The sequence below is a fragment of the Entelurus aequoreus genome, linkage group LG12 (assembly GCF_033978785.1).
Source record: "Entelurus aequoreus isolate RoL-2023_Sb linkage group LG12, RoL_Eaeq_v1.1, whole genome shotgun sequence".
Classification (NCBI taxonomy): Eukaryota; Metazoa; Chordata; class Actinopteri; order Syngnathiformes; family Syngnathidae; genus Entelurus; species Entelurus aequoreus.
Genome location: NC_084742.1, coordinates 6,666,122 through 6,684,157, shown reverse-complemented (window position 1 = coordinate 6,684,157; position 18,036 = coordinate 6,666,122). Strand labels below are relative to the sequence as shown.

General features: G+C 38.3%; 1 protein-coding gene across 1 annotated transcript; it reads right to left on the bottom strand.

The window, feature by feature from the left end:
- Nucleotides 1-1,072: 1,072 nt before the first annotated feature.
- Nucleotides 1,073-16,251, bottom strand: LOC133662600 (class I histocompatibility antigen, F10 alpha chain-like). Its single transcript, XM_062066714.1, has 14 exons — nucleotides 16,197-16,251; nucleotides 15,011-15,277; nucleotides 14,560-14,838; nucleotides 12,633-12,941; nucleotides 12,338-12,430; nucleotides 12,033-12,142; nucleotides 11,555-11,614; nucleotides 4,161-4,215; nucleotides 3,898-4,046; nucleotides 3,776-3,829; nucleotides 3,650-3,710; nucleotides 1,789-1,914; nucleotides 1,288-1,324; nucleotides 1,073-1,208 (listed from the first exon to the last, which is right to left on the bottom strand). Exons 1-14 carry the CDS (start codon nucleotides 16,249-16,251, stop codon nucleotides 1,190-1,192), a joined length of 1,674 nt encoding a protein of 557 aa, XP_061922698.1. The 3' UTR covers nucleotides 1,073-1,189.
- Between the last annotated feature and the right edge of the window lie 1,785 nt (nucleotides 16,252-18,036).

Here is an 18,036-nt window from a genome sequence, read left to right as displayed (position 1 = left end):
TGCAAATTGAGACCGCACCAGCGAACGTGACTCAGACTTTTCTTTCAACAAGTTCCTGGTGTGTGTGTGTATCAGTGCGCGAGAGATATGAGAGATACAGTATGTAAATAGCAAGGAGCTTAACAACAAAATGACTGAAGAATACATAATAAGGAAGGGAAGAATGTTCAAGTCACTTTGTAAACAAATCGATGGGTCCTTTAAAACAGTGTTTCTTAACCATAGGGCCTGGGCCGCCAAAAAAAAAATCAATTCATCTATCCATCTATTTACACATTTCCACCATGTGTGGCAGTGATGACAATCTCAAACAAACATAGGGAGTCTGGAGCTAAAGTCATAGAGAAGATTAAGTGCAAAAAATATGACTAAAGTGATCAAGCTGTATTATCATTTTCAATTTAATTTTAATAATAGTAATAATAATAATAGATTTTATTTGTAAAAAGCACTTTACGTTGAGCAAACAACCTCAAAGTGCTACAGTGTTAAAAAAAAAGAAAAACAAAAAAAATTGTAATAATAATAATAATAATAATAAAAGATAATAAAAATAAATAAAATATAAAACTAGAAACAGCCCAATAGCTAGAACCAGCATGCATACAGTATCTATAAAAATCTATAAAAACAGTTTATAGTTGACAGTTTATTTAAAAAATCATATTATTAATTTAGTTTATTTATTGTCCCTTTGGAAGCAGCTGTTGCCATGTGGTCAGGGAAGGTCCAAATAAAAGAAGGAGGCGTGCAATCTTTTGGCAGAGCGTAATGATACTGTGCAAGGGTACAAATGTACACGTTTCTCCTCACTGAGACAACTTGAGTTCTGTCTCTGTTTGATTCTTTGCTTCTTGTCTGTTTTAATAGACGTCATCGATGTTTAAACCTGACAGAGGGTTTACAAGCAGAATGTTTTTAAAGAAAAAAAAAAGAAAAAAAGACTAATCTTCATTGTTTTCTAAAAGGGGACACATTGCTCAAGTGCAGCAAACTGGACTTAAACTGAATTAGAATAATTTCAGAGGGGTCCGAGATTAATTGCAATGTTTGAATGAGCAGCAAAAAGTTTGTTTGGATCGCTACTGACAAAGCTAAGAAAATCGGTTTTAGAAATATTTATTAGTGTTTAAAAGCACCTGACACGGACAAAAGGTGAAAGGTCAGTCGGTCTTCGTGTTGTGAGACGTCACAAATAAGAGGTCAATCTGACGAAAAAAAACAAGAAAAATAATGAAGTTAAAACATCATTCAAAAAGTGCTTGTTGAAAAAAGATGACTGCTCACTTTGTTGCTTTTTCGGTATCTTTTCTCCTCTGATGAACTACAAAGGCAAAGAGCGGGATGAGGAATTAATAATAATAATAATAATAATGGATTCGATTTTATATCGCGCTTTTCTATTGTTAGATACTCAAAGCGCTCACAGAGAAGTGGGAACCCATCATTCATTCACACCTGGTGGTGGTAAGCTACATTTGTAGCCACAGCTGCCCTGGGGTAGACTGACGGAAGTGAGGCTGCCAGTTTGCGCCTACAGCCCCTCCGACCACCACCTACCATTCATTCATCATTCATTCACCAGTGTGAGCGGCACCGGGGGAAAGGGTGAAGTGTCCTGCCCAAGGACACAACCGCAGCGGTTTGGATGTCAAGAGGCGGGGAGCGAACCTGCAACCCTCAGGTTTCTGGCACGGCCGCTCTACCCACTACGCCATACCGCCCCCAGACTACGCCATACCGCCCCCATAAGCGCCAGACGGACACGATATTAGGACCAGTACCTACCAGTCAGCAGGACATGCAGCAAGAAGGTGACAACGATGACAACGCAGACGAAAAGGCCGACCGGGACGACGACGACTCTGATCAACTTCTGATTGGCTGGCGTGACGAGGAGAGACGATGGCTCACCTGTGGGGAGATTGAGGCGTTTGAAAGCGTTTCAAAATTGACAGCGGTTTTAAACTTGACAAACAAGTCAATGGCGTTTTAAAATCGTGTTTTTATCATCTTCGTCTTTCAGTAAAGGTAAAACCATTCTTATCTTTTAACCTTTTTGAACACGTCGTGCATGCTTTTATTTCAAGTGGCCTGGACTACTGCAATGCACTTTATGCTGGCATTAGCCAAAAAGCTCTCTCCCGGTTGCAGTTAGTCCAGAACGCGGCAGCACGACTTTTAACAGGGGCCAGGAAACGCCAGCATATAACCCCAATTCTTCAGAGTTTGCACTGGCTCCCTGTTTATTTTAGAATTGATTATAAAACCTTGCTGTTTGTTTTTAAAGCTTTACATGGACTGGCACCTCAGTATATCTCGGACCTCATCCAAATTTACACCCCTGCGCGCGCTCTGAGGTCCGAGAGCCAGCTCCAGCTCGTGGTGCCCAAGACCAGACTTAAATCCAGGGGAGACAGGGCCTTCTCTTTCACAATATTATGTCAGACCCACTCGACATCCATTGCTTTCGGTCTCCCCTAGAGAGGGGGGTTACCCACATATGCGGTCCTCTCCAAGGTTTCTCATAGTCATTCACATTGACGTCCCACTGGGGTGAGTTTTCCTTGCCCGTATGTGGGCTCTGTACCGAGGATGTCGTTGTGGCTTGTACAGCCCTTTGAGACACTTGTGATTTCTGTGAGGACTCCATCATCCCGACAAAAACTGTCCACTGTTACCCAAATAACAAGCCCTGGATCACCAGCCAGCTAAAGGTGCTGCTAAATAAAAAGAAGCGAGCCTTCAGATCCGGTGATCGGGACGAGTTGAAGAGGATTCAGTGGCAGCTCAAAGTTAATCTTCAAGAAGGGAAAGATGCCTATAGAAGGAAGCTTGAAGCTAAACTCCAACAAAACAACACTCGTGAGGTTTGGAAGGGTATGACGGCCATCACAGGCTTCAACAATAAAGCCTAACTGCTGGATGGGGGTGCAGATAGAGCCAACGAGCTGAATTTGTTTTTCAACAGATTTAGCAACGCACCCCTTACTGGCCCTCCCCCCACTACTCCTGTTCTCACACCTCCACCTCCCCCCTCCTTCTCTATTACATAGCGCTATATTAGTCTATTTATACCTGCATTGTCCTTTCCATCATTGTAACTGAGCTACTGTGTTGAACAATTTCCCTTGTGGATCATTAAAGTTTGTCTAAGTCTAAGTCTAAGTCTATTTAGGGCTATATAAATAAACATTCATTGATTGATTGATTGATTCTCTGTGGTCGGCCCTAAGCTCTGGAACACTCTGCCCCTCCATGTTCAAAAGTCTCGTCTTAAGACCCACTTTTATTCTTTGGCTTTTAACACTATGTGAGTTGTGTGGTCCTCTGTCCTCTGTTGTCCTCTGTGTTTTTTTAAGTTTTTTTTCATAAATTTTGATTTCTATTTACTGTTTTAATTGGTTTTTCCCTTTAAAATCGTTTTTAATCATATTTTTATATTGTTTTTATATTGGTTCTATATTTATTTATTTTTTGTTTTTATTCAGTCATTGGTGGAGCTGAGGATAATATTTGGTTATTGTTTTTTAATATTGTTTTTAATATTGTTGTGCAGCACTTTGGAAACATTTTTGTTGTTTAAATGTGCTATATAAATAAAGTGGATTGGATTGGATTGAAAATACAATATAATAACAATACTTACTGCGTCTCTCGGTGAGACAGTGAACGATTGTGGGAGCATATTTCACATCCATTCTCCTCACCTGCACAATAAAAACATATTTAGATATATGCTAATTTGCATTTCTATGAATATAATAGAACTCACATAAAAACAAGAGTGAGCGTCAGTCACGTTGAAGCCAACAGATGTATGCTCTATCTGAAAAAATGAATAAAATCGGTTGCCGTGGTTTATGATGAGGAAATGACGCTGGGTTTAATACGTACCGCGTGGATCACGGCGTGGGTCTCCGGACTGCGGCACACGGCAGAGCCTGGCGACGGCGTACACGTGTGCACGGAGAAAGTGGCGTTGATGTGCGACATTAGTTTTGCCTCTTTGTGATCCACATATTGCACCACAGTCACATCCCACGCTGGAAATAAAGAGCATGAACAGTCGTCGTTCAGCAGGAAAATAAACCACAAACAGTTGATCATTCATTATGTAACATAATTATGAGAATTGATGGAGCAAGAAAAAGTCCAACCTTGGAATCTCCCGACAAAAGGACAACTGATCCAAGACTGATTGCCTGCACTAAACTAAAACAAAACAATAATATTATTTCATACACTATGATATTACATTGTTTTATCTTTTTATTTTTATTTTAACTCACTTTTATTTGATTCATTGTTTTTTTTTAATCATTTTTAAATTCCTAAATGTATTATTGACTTTTGTTTGAAATTATATGTTTAAATGTGTTTTAGGTTTTGTCTTTATGCTTTCCTACATTTTTACTTGTTTGTGGTGTACAACCTTTTGTTTCTCAACTGTGGCTGTTTTTAAAGGGCTCTACAAATAAAGTAGTATGGTATGGTATGGTATGGTATGGTATGGTACACTGAGTACATTATGATTTTTTAAATCTGTCCTTTCTAATCCATTTTCTACCGCTTGTTACCCTCGGTGTCTCCAAGCCGCTCAGGCAAATCATATTGTCTAAAAATAAATTTTTCCATCGATAACGTGACATCAAGTGTGCACTCTTTCAGTCAATTAGTGCGCGAGGAATATAGAATATATATAAAAAAGTTTGGGGACCCATAGTTTAGTCTTTTTAATATTTATACAATACTTCATTGAATAATTCTAAATGTTCTAGTGATTTACAATGTCATCATATCATTACATTAAATAACAATTATGTTATAAGCTGACCTCATTTTTTCTTTTAAATTATATTTATGAAATATTTGTAGATTTTGGCACAACCTTTCTTATCTTGAATTGTATTTTTATTCTGTTATATACTAGAGGATTTTAAATGCATTTCCATATTTTAAATGCTTCTGTTAAAATGTATAATATATGAAGTTCATATTTAATAATAGTAATGTTTTATTTATGTTTATTCAATTGAATTATAATAATTATTGTCATTATTATAAAAATAATTATTATATTTTTTTTCCAGAATTGTTTTGTATTTTATTTTTATACTGAATATTGTTTTTTTTATTTTATTTGTTTTATTTAGCATGACCTTGCTTTGTTTTTATTATATGTATACAGTATTTGTGGTGTTATAGTATTTATTAATAAGGGTGCTGAAAAAATTAGTTACATATTCGAATCGCAATTCTAATTTATTCTGATTCAGAATCGATTCATCATTTTCAAACATATGCATATATTTTTTTAAGAATCAATGTTTAGGCCATCTCAGTGCCTACTTGCTGCTCGTATACTTTTTATTCGACCCCTTTTGCCGTATTGCTTTTGCACTATCTTGTTTGGCTCATTTATTGTTTATGTTCTTTGTTTGTTTTTTTTTCTCTATGCTTTTTAACCTGCACTTTGGTTCAATTTAAAAGTTGTTGTAAACGTGTTATATAAATAAAGTTGACTTGACTTGACTTGACTTGACTTAAGTTGAGTCTGTTTGGGTCAGGCAGTTTACCGGGCAGCTAATAGACCTGCATTTAAAATAAACTGCCTTTTTATGACAGCATGTCAGTAATAAATCTACAACTGGATACAATCTACACCCAAATAACTGATTATTTGCCTCCTATTATTAGACTACATCCCAAAAGTGGCAGATTTGATGACAATCCACACCACATAAAAAAGGAAAAGTGGACATATTCAATGTTATCAAGTGCAAAAACATGTTTTTACCACCTATGTTGCACTTCAATCTCCATACGCGGCACTGACATTAGTCAGAGTTGCAGCTTGTCCAACACAACAAAATATAAATAACATATTTATTCATTTATTTATGTTTAGTTGTTTGTTTAATAAGATGGTAAAACATTTATTTAACTACTTTATTAATTCCCAAAGGGAAAATTGTGTGGTTAATCCAATTTGCTGCAAAATAGAAACAGAAGGAAATAAATGTCATTAATATATAAAAGTAATAAAAAGACACAAGAGTACGAAATGTTGTATCCTGATGAAAAAAATAGTTCATAAAGTAATAAAAGAAAGGTATACAAGTACAAATTGTTTCCTTGCAAATTAATGACAGCGTAATGTAATAAACTTAAATAAGTACCAAGTACAGCCTGAGTGGACCCTCCAATTACACATCTAATTGGTTCTTGAAATGGGTTCGCAATTGGAGAAAATTGTTTTTTGGAACACCCATAATAAATGTTGGAATTATGGATAATGTGTTCCATCTTCGACAAACGTCCCTATTTTAGTAAAAGGAAGTAATATGTGTACACTTTAAACACAATCAAAAATAAATGAGTAAGCACAAAATATGGTAACAAAGTTTTTTTTTTTAATTTAAAAACAAATCTACGTTCAGTTACTGTTTAAAGATCGTACTGTTGCACTCTCATCCATTACAAAATTAACTTTAAATAGAAGATCTGTAAAGTTACTCGTGTTATTTTTATACCGACTTCAACAGCAAGTTATGTCATTTCACACTCGAGATCCGATAGCGTTCTGTTGTGTGTCTCACTTAAATCGTTCCCCCTGCAACGATTATAACGCTACTAGCCACTGCTTAATCTGAGAACACAACTCTAAATGTTCTACCATCAACCACACATTTACTTCATCTTTAACGTTTCATCTTTAACGTAGGGATAATATTATAAAGACATGTTACAGTATTATAACGACATTTAACTTCAGAGGTCCCATGTTCGTGAACGTACCGTGTCTGAAAGGTGATTGGTGGAGAATGAGGAAGTGTTCTGGCTGGGAGGGACTGTCATGTGACTTCAAAGGAGTTCCCCTCATTGGCTGCAGCTGGTGGGTAGCCATCTTCCTCAGGACAAAACATCTCCTGTGTGATTTTAAAAAAACATCATGTCAAGCAAAGTCAGATCGTGGCCAGACGCTTCGAAATATCCACTTCTAGACAACACTGCCAGCGCCTGAAGGTTTTGGGGAACGTTCTGGTGTTCTTAGATTTCAAATTGGTGGAGAAATGGCCGAGTTTGAGCGAGTTAGAAAGTTCGAATTTTTCATGTTTAGTGGTGACGAGAGAGAGATATTTAACTTTAGACTCAATTAGAGAGAATGGTGACTTGTGTGGCTTTTAGGGCCAGCAAAGGCGAAATGGGACGCACGTTTGCCATAAAAGTTACATTTTCTGAGAGAAGACAATACGTTTTACTGAAACACGTGACACACTGCAGTTGCCGGTTTAAACTTCTCATTGAAAGTGGAGTTAACGGCATTGAAAAATAATGCTGGAGTCCAGCAGAGGGCGATGTTGCACAAATTCACTCAACATTTTTTCAGCCGGAAGATGCGCTGAAATGGGACACGATTAAATATATATTTAAATAAGTCCTTAAATGTGTCAATACATAATTGGAATTAAATACATATTTGTTTTATTAAAGTTTTAATAATTTATTTAATGTGTCAGTATTACTCGTTTTATTTGTATACCGACTTTAACAGCAAGTTATGTAATTCCACACTCGAGATCCGACAGCGTTGTTGTGTGTCTCACTTAAATAGTTCCCCCTGCAACATGTTTACTTTAGGACGTTTTTATAACGCTACTGGCCACTGCTAAATCTGAGAACACAACTCTAAATGTTCTACCATCCACCACACATTTACTTCATCTTTAACGTTTCATCTTTGACGTAGGGATAATATTATAAAGACATGTATTATAACGACATTTAACTTCGGAGGTCCCATGTTCGTGAACGTACCGTGTCTGAAAGGTGATTGGTGGAGAATGAGGAAGTGTTGTGGCTGGGAGGGACTGTCATGTGACTTCAAAGGAGTTCCCCTCATTGGCTGCAGCTGGTGGGTAGCCATCTTCCTCAGGACAAAGCATCTCCTGTGTGATTTTAGAAAACCATCATGTCAAGCAAAGTCAGATCGTGGCCAGACGCTTCGAAATATCCACTTCTAGACAACACTGCCAGCGCCTGAAGGTTTTGGGGAACGTTCTGGTGTTCTTAGATTTCAAATTGGTGGAGAAATGGCCGAGTTTGAGCGAGTTAGAAAGTTCGAATTTTTCATGTTTAGTGGTGACGAGAGAGAGATATTTAACTTTAGACTCAATTAGAGAGAATGGTGACTTGTGTGGCTTTTAGGGCCAGCAAAGGCGAAATGGGACGCACGTTTGCCATAAAAGTTACATTTTCTGAGAGAAGACAATACGTTTTACTGAAACACGTGACACACTGCAGTTGCCGGTTTATACTTCTCATTGAAAGTGGAGTTAACGGCATTGAAAAATAATGCTGGAGTCCAGCAGAGGGCGATGTTGCACAAATTCACTCAACATTTTTTCAGCCGGAAGATGCACTGAAATGGGACACGAATAAACATATATTTAAATAAGTCATTAAATGTGTCAATACATAATTGGAATTAAATACATATTTGTTTTATTAAAGTTTTAATAATTTATTTAATGTGTCATTATTACTCGTTTTATTTGTATACCGACTTTAACAGCAAGTTATGTAATTCCACACTCGAGATCCGACAGCGTTGTTGTGTGTCTCACTTAAATAGTTCCCCCTGCAACGTGTTTACTTTAGGACGTTTTTATAACGCTACTGGCCACTGCTAAATCTGAGAACACAACTCTAAATGTTCTACCATCCACCACACATTTACTTCATCTTTAACGTTTCATCTTTGACGTAGGGATAATATTATAAATACATGTATTATAACGACATTTAACTTCGGAGTTCCCATGTTCGTGAACGTACCGTGTCTGAAAGGTGATTGGTGGAGAATGAGGAAGTGTTGTGGCTGGGAGGGACTGTCATGTGACTTCAAAGGAGTTCCCCTCATTGGCTGCAGCTGGTGGGTAGCCATCTTCCTCAGGACAAAGCATCTCCTGTGTGATTTTAGAAAACCATCATGTCAAGCAAAGTCAGATCGTGGCCAGACGCTTCGAAATATCCACTTCTAGAAAACACTGCCAGCGCCTGAAGGCTTTGGGGAACGTTCTGGTGTTCTTAGATTTCAAATTGGTGGAGAAATGGCCGAGTTTGAGCGAGTTAGAAAGTTCGTTTTTTCATGTTTAGTGGTGACGAGAGGGAGATATTTAACTTTAGACTCAATTAGAGAGAAGGGCGCACGTTTACCATAAAAGTTACATTTTCTGAGAGAGACAAATATATCTACGTTTTACTGAAACACATGACGCACCATTCACTGCAGTTGCCGGTTTAAACTTCTCATTTAAAGTGGAGTTATCGGCATTGAAAAATAATACTATGCGGAAACATACTTCCTTGGAAGCGTCAGACGAGGGAACAGCGTTCAACAGCATACATACTTTTAACAATCTCCCGACAAAGACCACAGCACACTGCAAAAAGTCAGTGTTCAAAAACAAGAAAAAAAAATACAAAAATGAGGGGTATTTTACTTGAACTAAGCAAAATTATCTGCCAATAGAACAAGAAAATTTGGCTTGTCAGGACTTTCCAAAACAAGTAAAATTAGCTAACCTCAATGAACCCAAAAACACTTTAAATAAGTATATTCTCACTAATAACAAGTGCACTTTTCTTTGTAGAAAAAAAAGAGACCCTTTTGTCCAATATGTTGAAAAATATTCTTAAATGAAGTAAATGCTAGTGCCATTATCTTGACATAATGATATGCGCATGATTTTTTTTCTTCATGCTTGAAGTAAGAAATTATTACTTTAAAAAAAGTAGTTTATACTTGTGAGTGTTGATGACACAGCTTTGCAACAGTTGATATTCTAGTTTCAAGCATGTTTTACTCAATATAGGTCATCAAATCTCAGCAACAAGCTGTAATATCTTACTGAGATCATTTAGGACCAACACACTTAAAACAAGTAAAACACTCTAACATAAAATCTGCTTAGTGAGAAGAATTATCTTATCAGACAGAAAATAAGCAAATGTCACCCTTATTTGAGATATTTATTCTTACTTAGATATCAGTTTTTGCAGTGCACCGTAGACTTAAATAGCGACGACTAAACACAGGGAGACAAAATAAAGCTGCTGCAGGACACTCAAAAGGAAGTGGAACTACAAAAAAGGTGTGCAGGACAGGAACTCAACATTAAACATGGAAAAACACTAACAAACCAAAAATAAGGCAAGGCCTGGCGTACACTTTTCTTATTGCACTCAAAGAACAATTGACAATTTTACATATTACATGTAGTCTGCCACAATCTAGAATTAGGTTAGAATAGAATAGAAAGATGTATTGACATTGTATCGAATGCTTCATGATTTATGGTTGCCAATTTTGATCTGTGCTTTAAGACAAATGCAATAATCATGAGTAAATACTGAAAACAATGCTTTGGCTGAAAGTACACCGATAAGACATGTGGCAGGTATATAAAACACACATTGATAAAGATAAAACACAAATGAAAAAGTGGGAATTTGTAACAGAATTCAGTCAATTCACTTAGAAGACGTTAGCAAAGGTGGGCTGTGCAAAACCCCGGAAATGATGTGACAAGCTGACCAATCACGGCTCTTTTTTTTTGTCAAACTTTATTTCAACAAAAACTATGACACAAATAAAGTCAAACAATCAGAAAATGCAAGTAAACACGTTTTTCAAAATATGTACATGAACATATTATTTCACTTTAATTTTCCAACAGTCTTTATAAATTGAAGCAAAATAATTCCCCCAAAAAAATGAACATACAAAAAAACATGAAACGTGCAAAGGATAAAAATTTAGGGAAAAAAAAAAAAGAGTCATTACTATGGTTTTTATTTTGTCTTTGATGGAATTTGTCTTTATGTATTTTACAATTTGGGAAGATTTCACAACCTTTTTGTTTTTGTCATCATTAGTGAACGCTGATGCTAAGATAATATTTTTTTTTATGTGCACATGATCCGGTTTGATCAGTGTCAAAATAAAAGCACATGTTACAAAATAAACCCGGCATTATGCCTGCAGTTGGTCAAGCTGATGGTCGTGTAGTCCATTCCGGTCTTGTGCGGGTCTACAATCTTCGGCAGCTCTTTGGTCTTGCCCGTGGCGGACAACAAACGGAATTTATTGACAGAGATGTGACACAATGTGATATTGATCACAAGCAGCGGTGATTCAAAGAAAGAGGAAATCCTTGTCATGATATCAAGGTGATGAAACGTGAGCCCCGAATGATTTCATAGCAACCAACTTATTTTTCTAATCAAGCCACCAACAGCCAAAGAAGAATCTATGGTATAACAAGAGAAGCAGTCGGATGAAGAAGAAAGCACATCTCCATCTCATCTCCAAGTGTGATGACGTGCCTCAGCCATGGAGACATCTCTCTGTGCACAAAGCATCCTGGAGGAAGAAGATGACTCAGCACATTCCCAACAAACACACATGAATCCAAGTTGAACATCTTCTTCACACAAAGTCCCAAGAACATCTAGAGATGCAAACAGTCCATATGAGTTAACTCACCGCGTCCCACTCAGCCTTCAGCCGGCATGTTCTCGGGGAGCTCGGCCCCGCCGTGGCGAGCTGTGGGACAAACGCACCGTGAGCCGGTTACTCCCGCTAAGCAAACACCTCACACTGGTGGAGGAAGAACATCCAAAAGGTGCCTCATCACTCACATCAGATCTTTGAGGGGTGACTTAGAAACATCAAGAAGCAGAGTGCTGATCTTCTACTTCCTGACTAAGATACATTCTTGATGAGTCAGCAAACCTGAATGTGCACACTTGATGTCTCATTTGGTCGATCCTCATCATGAGGACTCATGTCAAAAGTTCGAAATAAAGTGTGGCATATTGATGGATGGAAACCCTGTCTTTTATTGTGAAAGTTGGGATTTTCAGGCTAAACTTGTCACAAACGTCTGCATCAGACCTTCATATGAGTGATGCTTCACCACAGCTTTGTTTCTTGCGGCTCAAAGAAAATATGTTTTACTTACGAGCTGGATCGTATTGGGCTGAAATGACAGAGAAACAAAAGGTGAAATGGACTTTTTCCTCACGCCACGCTGTGTTTCTATGTGAGAGTGGGTGCTCTGTCTCTGTGGATCTTTGAGGAGGAGGAGGAGGAAAAAGGGGGAAAAAAATAAGAAAAAGGGGAAGAAGAAGAAAAAGAGAAAGGGCGAAAGAAGAAAAAGAAAGTGAAGAATGAAAAGAATAAGAAAGTGAAGAATGAAAAGAAAAAGAAGAAAAGAAGAAGAAAAAAAATGATGACAAGTAAAAGAAGGAAATCTGTGTTCCTCACCATGTCTGTGTCGCCTGACGAGGAAGATGGCCGCCAGGAGGGCCGCCACAGCCACGACCGCCGCCGTGGCACCGATGGCGACGCTCCAGTGGTCTGTTGAGAGCAAATAGCACAAGTGGAGTGACAAAGCATGAAGAGGAAACCTTCATGACTACTTTGCATGCAGACATTAATCGTTGTCATGGTGACACGGATCAATAACGACGACACGGATCAATAATGCCGACACGGATCATTAATGGCGAGAGGTGGACTTGTGATAGGAAACATCTCCAACTAAATGTGTCTTTCTCACCTTCATGGCTTGCGTTGCTCAGGATGCTTCTTCTCTCCAGCTTGGTGACCAAGTCCTCCTCGACGCCAGACAGCTGGAACACACATTCGTACTTGCCCTCCACGTCGGCCGTCACCTCCACTTTCAGCTCCACCGACATCTGGAAGGTTCCGTCGTGGTTGGGGAGCAGCTCTCCGTGCTCCACGTCCTCGAACATCTGCTCGCCGTCTTTCCTCCAAAACAGGTCGGCTAGGTCGGGGTAGAAACCTGTCGCCATGCAGGTGACCGGAGAGGACGGCGTCTTCTGGAGGAGGAACACCTCTGGAAGCTCTGCACAGGAAGTGATGTCACGTGTGGACAGAAGACAACGTGGGGAGAAGGGGAGAACGGAGGTGAAGATGGAGAGAAGGTGTGAACGGAGGTGAAGATGGAAAGGACAAAAAGAAGATACAATGGAGAGGTGTGAACAGAGGTAAAATGGAGAGAAGTTGTGAACGGAGGTGAAGATGGAGAGAAGGTGTGAACGGAAGTGAAAATGGAGAGAAGTTGGAAATGGAGGTAAAGATGGTGTGAACGGAGGTGAAGATGGATGGAAGGTGTGAACGGAGATGAAGATGGAGAGAAGGTGAGAATAAATGTAAATATGGAAAGAAAGAGAATGAAGTTGAAGATGGAGTGAATGTGAGCATGAAGATGGAGAGAAAAAAGAGAGAGAAGGTAAAAGTGGAGAGAAAAAAGAAAGAATGAAGGGGAAAAGAGAGAATGAAGGTAAAGATGGAGAGAAGGTGTGAGTGGAGGTAAAGATGGAAAAAAAGAAGAATGAAGGTAAAGATTGTGAGAAGAAAAAGAATGAAAGAAAAGATGAGAGAAAAAAGTGAATGAAAGTAAAGATGGAAAGAAAGAAGAGAATAAATGTAAAGATTGAGAAAAAACAACGAAGGTAAAGATGGAGATAAAGAGAATGAAGGTAAAGATGGAGAGAAGGTGAGAATAAAGGCAAAGATTAAGAGAATGAAGGTAAAGATGGAAAGAAAGAAGAGAATAAAGGTAAAGATTGAGAAAAAAAGAATGAAGGTAATGATGGAGAGAAAGAGAATGAAGGTAAAGATGGAGAAAATGTGAGAATAAAGGTAACAATGGAAAGAAAGAAGAGAATAAAGGTAAAGATTAAGAGAATGAAGGTAAAGATGGAAAGAAAGAAGAGAATAAAGGTAAAGATTGAGAAAAAAAGAATGAAGGTAAAGATGGAGAGAAAGAGAATGAAGGTAAAGATGGAGGGAAGGTGAGAATAAAAGTAAAGATAGAGAAAAGGTGAGAATAAAGGTAAAGATGGAAAGAAAGAAGAGAATAAAGGTAAAGATTAAGAGAATGAAGGTAAAGATGGAAAGAAAGAAGAGAATAAAGGTAAAGATTGAGAAAAAAAAGAATGAAGGCAAAGATGGAGAGAAAGAGAATGAAAGTAAAGATAGAGAAAAGGTGAGAATAAAGGTAAAGATGGAAAGAAAGAAGAGAATAAAGGTAAAGATGGAAAGAAAGAAGAGAATAAAGGTAAAGATTGAGAAAAAAGAATGAAGGTAAAGATGGAGAGAAGGTGAGAATGAAAGTAAATATGGAGAAAAATAGAAAATTAAGGTAAAGATGGAAAAAAGGTGAGAATAAAGGTAAAGATGGAAAGAAAGAAGAGAATAAAGGTAAAGATGGAAAGAAAGAAGAGAATGAAGGTAACGATGGAGAGAAAGAAGAGAATGAAGGTAACGATGGAGAGAAAGAAGAGAATGAAGGTAACGATGGAGAGAAAGAAGAGAATGAAGGTAAAGATGGAGAGAAAGAAGAGAATGGAGAGAAAGTGACAAAGAAAAGTATAAAGAGACAGAGTGTAATGTCAGTAATGTTCCTATAGGAGGCGTGCTAACATGTTTAAAGGTGAAAGTACAAGGTGTGTTTTTACCTGTTCTCATTAGGACCTCCTTGCCATACTCCACATACTTCTTCAAGTAAGAAGGACAATCCTCAGTGAAGTAATACTTTTGGTTGTTTATTAGATGTGTGTCCTGGTCCCACTTGAGTTTGGAGGGGAAAGCTTGTTGTTTTGCTGCAGTCCATGTCCATGTCTTCATGTCCAACGATATGAAATCTTCTCCATCATAACCTTGCTGATGCCAACCTTTAACTTCATCAGTCTCATCATTCCATTCACATCCATACATCCTCTGGACAATGTGAACACCTGAGAGACACAAAGTGTTGTAAAGCAGAGTGAAACACACACAATGTGTTTTATGTAGAATATTATGGGATGGACAGAGACAAGTGTCAGTGCAGTAATGTGTGTTTTTACTACAGTATAAAAAGAGTACTTCAAATATATTTGAATAGTAGAAAGTTCAAGATAAACAAACCTCCAGTTTGGTTGAAACGCTTCTTAAGATTTTCAATGCTGACTTTGTAGACTTGCTCAGCAACAACACAGATCTCTGTTTGTGTCTGCCAGTAGTTTGGATCCTCTTCTGTGATTTGGTTCATCCAGTCCTGTTTGGCTTCTGCTTTCCTGCTCTCGCTGTCATAGTGAACCACCTGGACTTCATCAACATAACCAACCATCACAAACTCTGGGAAGTTTGGAACTTGAGAGGACGAAGTGTAGAAATACTTCAGCGTGTGAATCACTGAAAGAAGAGCAACTTTTTATTATTTTGTGTCATGTTCAACAATCTTGCAGTGTGAATATTTGATGTCATTCAGTCTTCAGTCGGGTCTTAAAGTGAACATCAAACACTGCCAGACATCACAGTCTACAGTCACATGGTGTCTATGAAAAATACAACACAATAATAATATTACTAACATTTATTTTAATAAGCCATCTGTTGACAGTTTGTACATTTTGAAAATAAACGTATTTTTTTTCTCCAATGGAGGATGAATAATGTCAAGTACAAATGTGTAGACGCCCAAAGTTGTACACAAACTCAACACACAGACTAATAACTACTTTCATTTCTCAATAAATATTTTACATTTATGTCACAGGAGGTTAAATAAATTGTTTAACCTTTAATAACAAGTTTGTATTTTTCAAAATTATTTGTGTATATCTAAACATTTGTTTAGGCATTTTGTTTGTCCTAATTAAAAGAAAAGACATAAATTATTTTCGCATCATTTGTATGAGCTTTTTTGGTGGGAAATGATATGTTCAATAAATCCCATTCAAAGCTTAAACAAATGATAAAACACAAAAATAATATTGATGTATTTCAGGAGAATTTCCTCAGTCACAGTTCAATTAAAGATGACAGGAAAGTGAGTGAAATTTGTTCAAGTTGAACAACAATGAAGATGAAAACAATGACGTTATTCTTGTTATCTCAAAGTAAAAAATGTTAGGATTAAAAATAAATGACAGGTTATATTTTGTAAATAAATATGTTTCAAACGAATCATGATAAGGTAATAATAAGCTTGATTAAGATAAGAACGAGTAGAATCAATAAGTAGAAACTCACAGAATAAGTGGAGGCACAAAGAGGATTTATGAATAATGTTTATAAATGTATTTAAAAATTAAAAAAAAGGAGGACTTACCAGGCGCCCCGCTGTGCATTTGCACGACCAAAAGACAGAATAAAAACAAGTTCATGATGTCAGCACAAAATAAAAAAATGTTTTCCACTTTTAATCCCGCAGAGAAAGACAAACTGACTAACAACCAGGAAACACCAACAAGGAAGTGTCGAGGCTCTTTTAAGAATGCGCCACCTGAGCCAATGAGGAGTCAGCATTTTGTGACGTCATCGTTGATAGAGAGCGCCCCTTGTGGCCATGTCAGGTAAATGCTTGAGTAGCGTTTTCTGGGAAATCACGTGACCTGACAAGAACAACCGGCGCGTCAAGTTTGCAGCCAAATTTCCCTATCAGAGGTTTGTTTTCTTCTAATGTTCACCAACTTATTTATTGGATAGAAAGAAAAAGAAAGAAAGAGGAAGGAAGATGAAATTTAAATCGTATTATAGTCCTCTCAAGAAAGCATACAAATAATGATTGACAGGGCAGAAAGTGCGTCCCCACTTTTCTTCTTTTTATTTCACTTCTGAATTTGAACCTCCATTATGTCTTCCAAGCGTAAGGCGTCCCTGGTGGAGTAACGGGACACGCTTCTGCCTTGCATGGGTTCGATTCCCGGACAGTGTTGCATCGAGAAGGGCAACCGCTCTTATAACTAACTTGAAAGCATTCATGCGATTGATCAAAGTGCTGAAAGTGTGGAAAAGTGTGAGGCAGACGCTTTTGGTGGGCAAATCATCAAAGAAAAGGAAAGTGAAAGTAACATCAGTCACGGTGAAGCCAAACATTGACTGATGTTATCTTTATGCCACTGTCAAGTAAGGACATGTTGGCAAAAAACACTTACAAGCTTTTTTAACTTTGACGCAATTAATGTTTTGAAAATGTGGACTATTTAATATAATAATACATATATTTTATTAATACAATAATAAAGTAATAAGTTTGGGGATGTGTAATATTGTTTGTCTGAATATACTGAATGTTTTCATCCTGGAATAGTTTTAATAAGTTGAGAAATGTGAAAGTAGTTGAGTGTGGAAAAAAATGATGCAGTATTAATAATAATAATAACAACAATGCTCTGCGGGTCGTCCGCAGATCTTGCCCCAAGTGGAGGAGTTCAAGTACCTCGGAGTCTTGTTCACGAGTGAGGGAAGAGTGCATCGTGAGATCGACAGGTGGATCGGTGCGGCGTCTTCAGTAATACGGACGCTGTATCGATCCGTTGTGGTGAAGAAGGAGCTGAGCCGGAAGGCAAAGCTCTCAATTTACCGGTCGATCTACGTTCCCATCCTCACCTATGGTCATGAGCTTTGGGTTATGACCGAAAGGACAAGGTCACGGGTACAAGCGGCCAAAATGAGTTTCCTCCGCCGGGTAGCTCTGTCATCCGGGGGGAGCTCAAAGTAAAGCCGCTGCTCCTCCACATCGAGAGGAGCCAGATGAGGTGGTTTGGGCATCTGGTCAGGATGCCACCCGAACGCCTCCCTAGGGAGGTGTTTCGGACAAGTTCGACCGGTAGGAGGCCACGGGGGAAGACCCAGGACAGGTTGGGAAGACTATCTCTCCCGGCTGGCCTGGGAACGCCTCGGGATCCCCCGGGAGGAGCTGGACGAAGTGGCTGGGGAGAGGGTAGTCTGGGCTTCCCTGCTTAGGCTGCTGCCCCCGCGACCTGACCTCGGATAAGCGGAAGAAGATGGATGGATGGATGGACAATGCTCTGCAGCATTCTCACAATAACAACGTCCTTTGTTTTTTAATCCGTTATGAAATAAAACATTTGAAAATGGAGCTCACGTCGTCTCTGAACTGAAGTCAGCCAAGCAGCAGTAAAGATGAGATCAATAAGGTGAAAAGG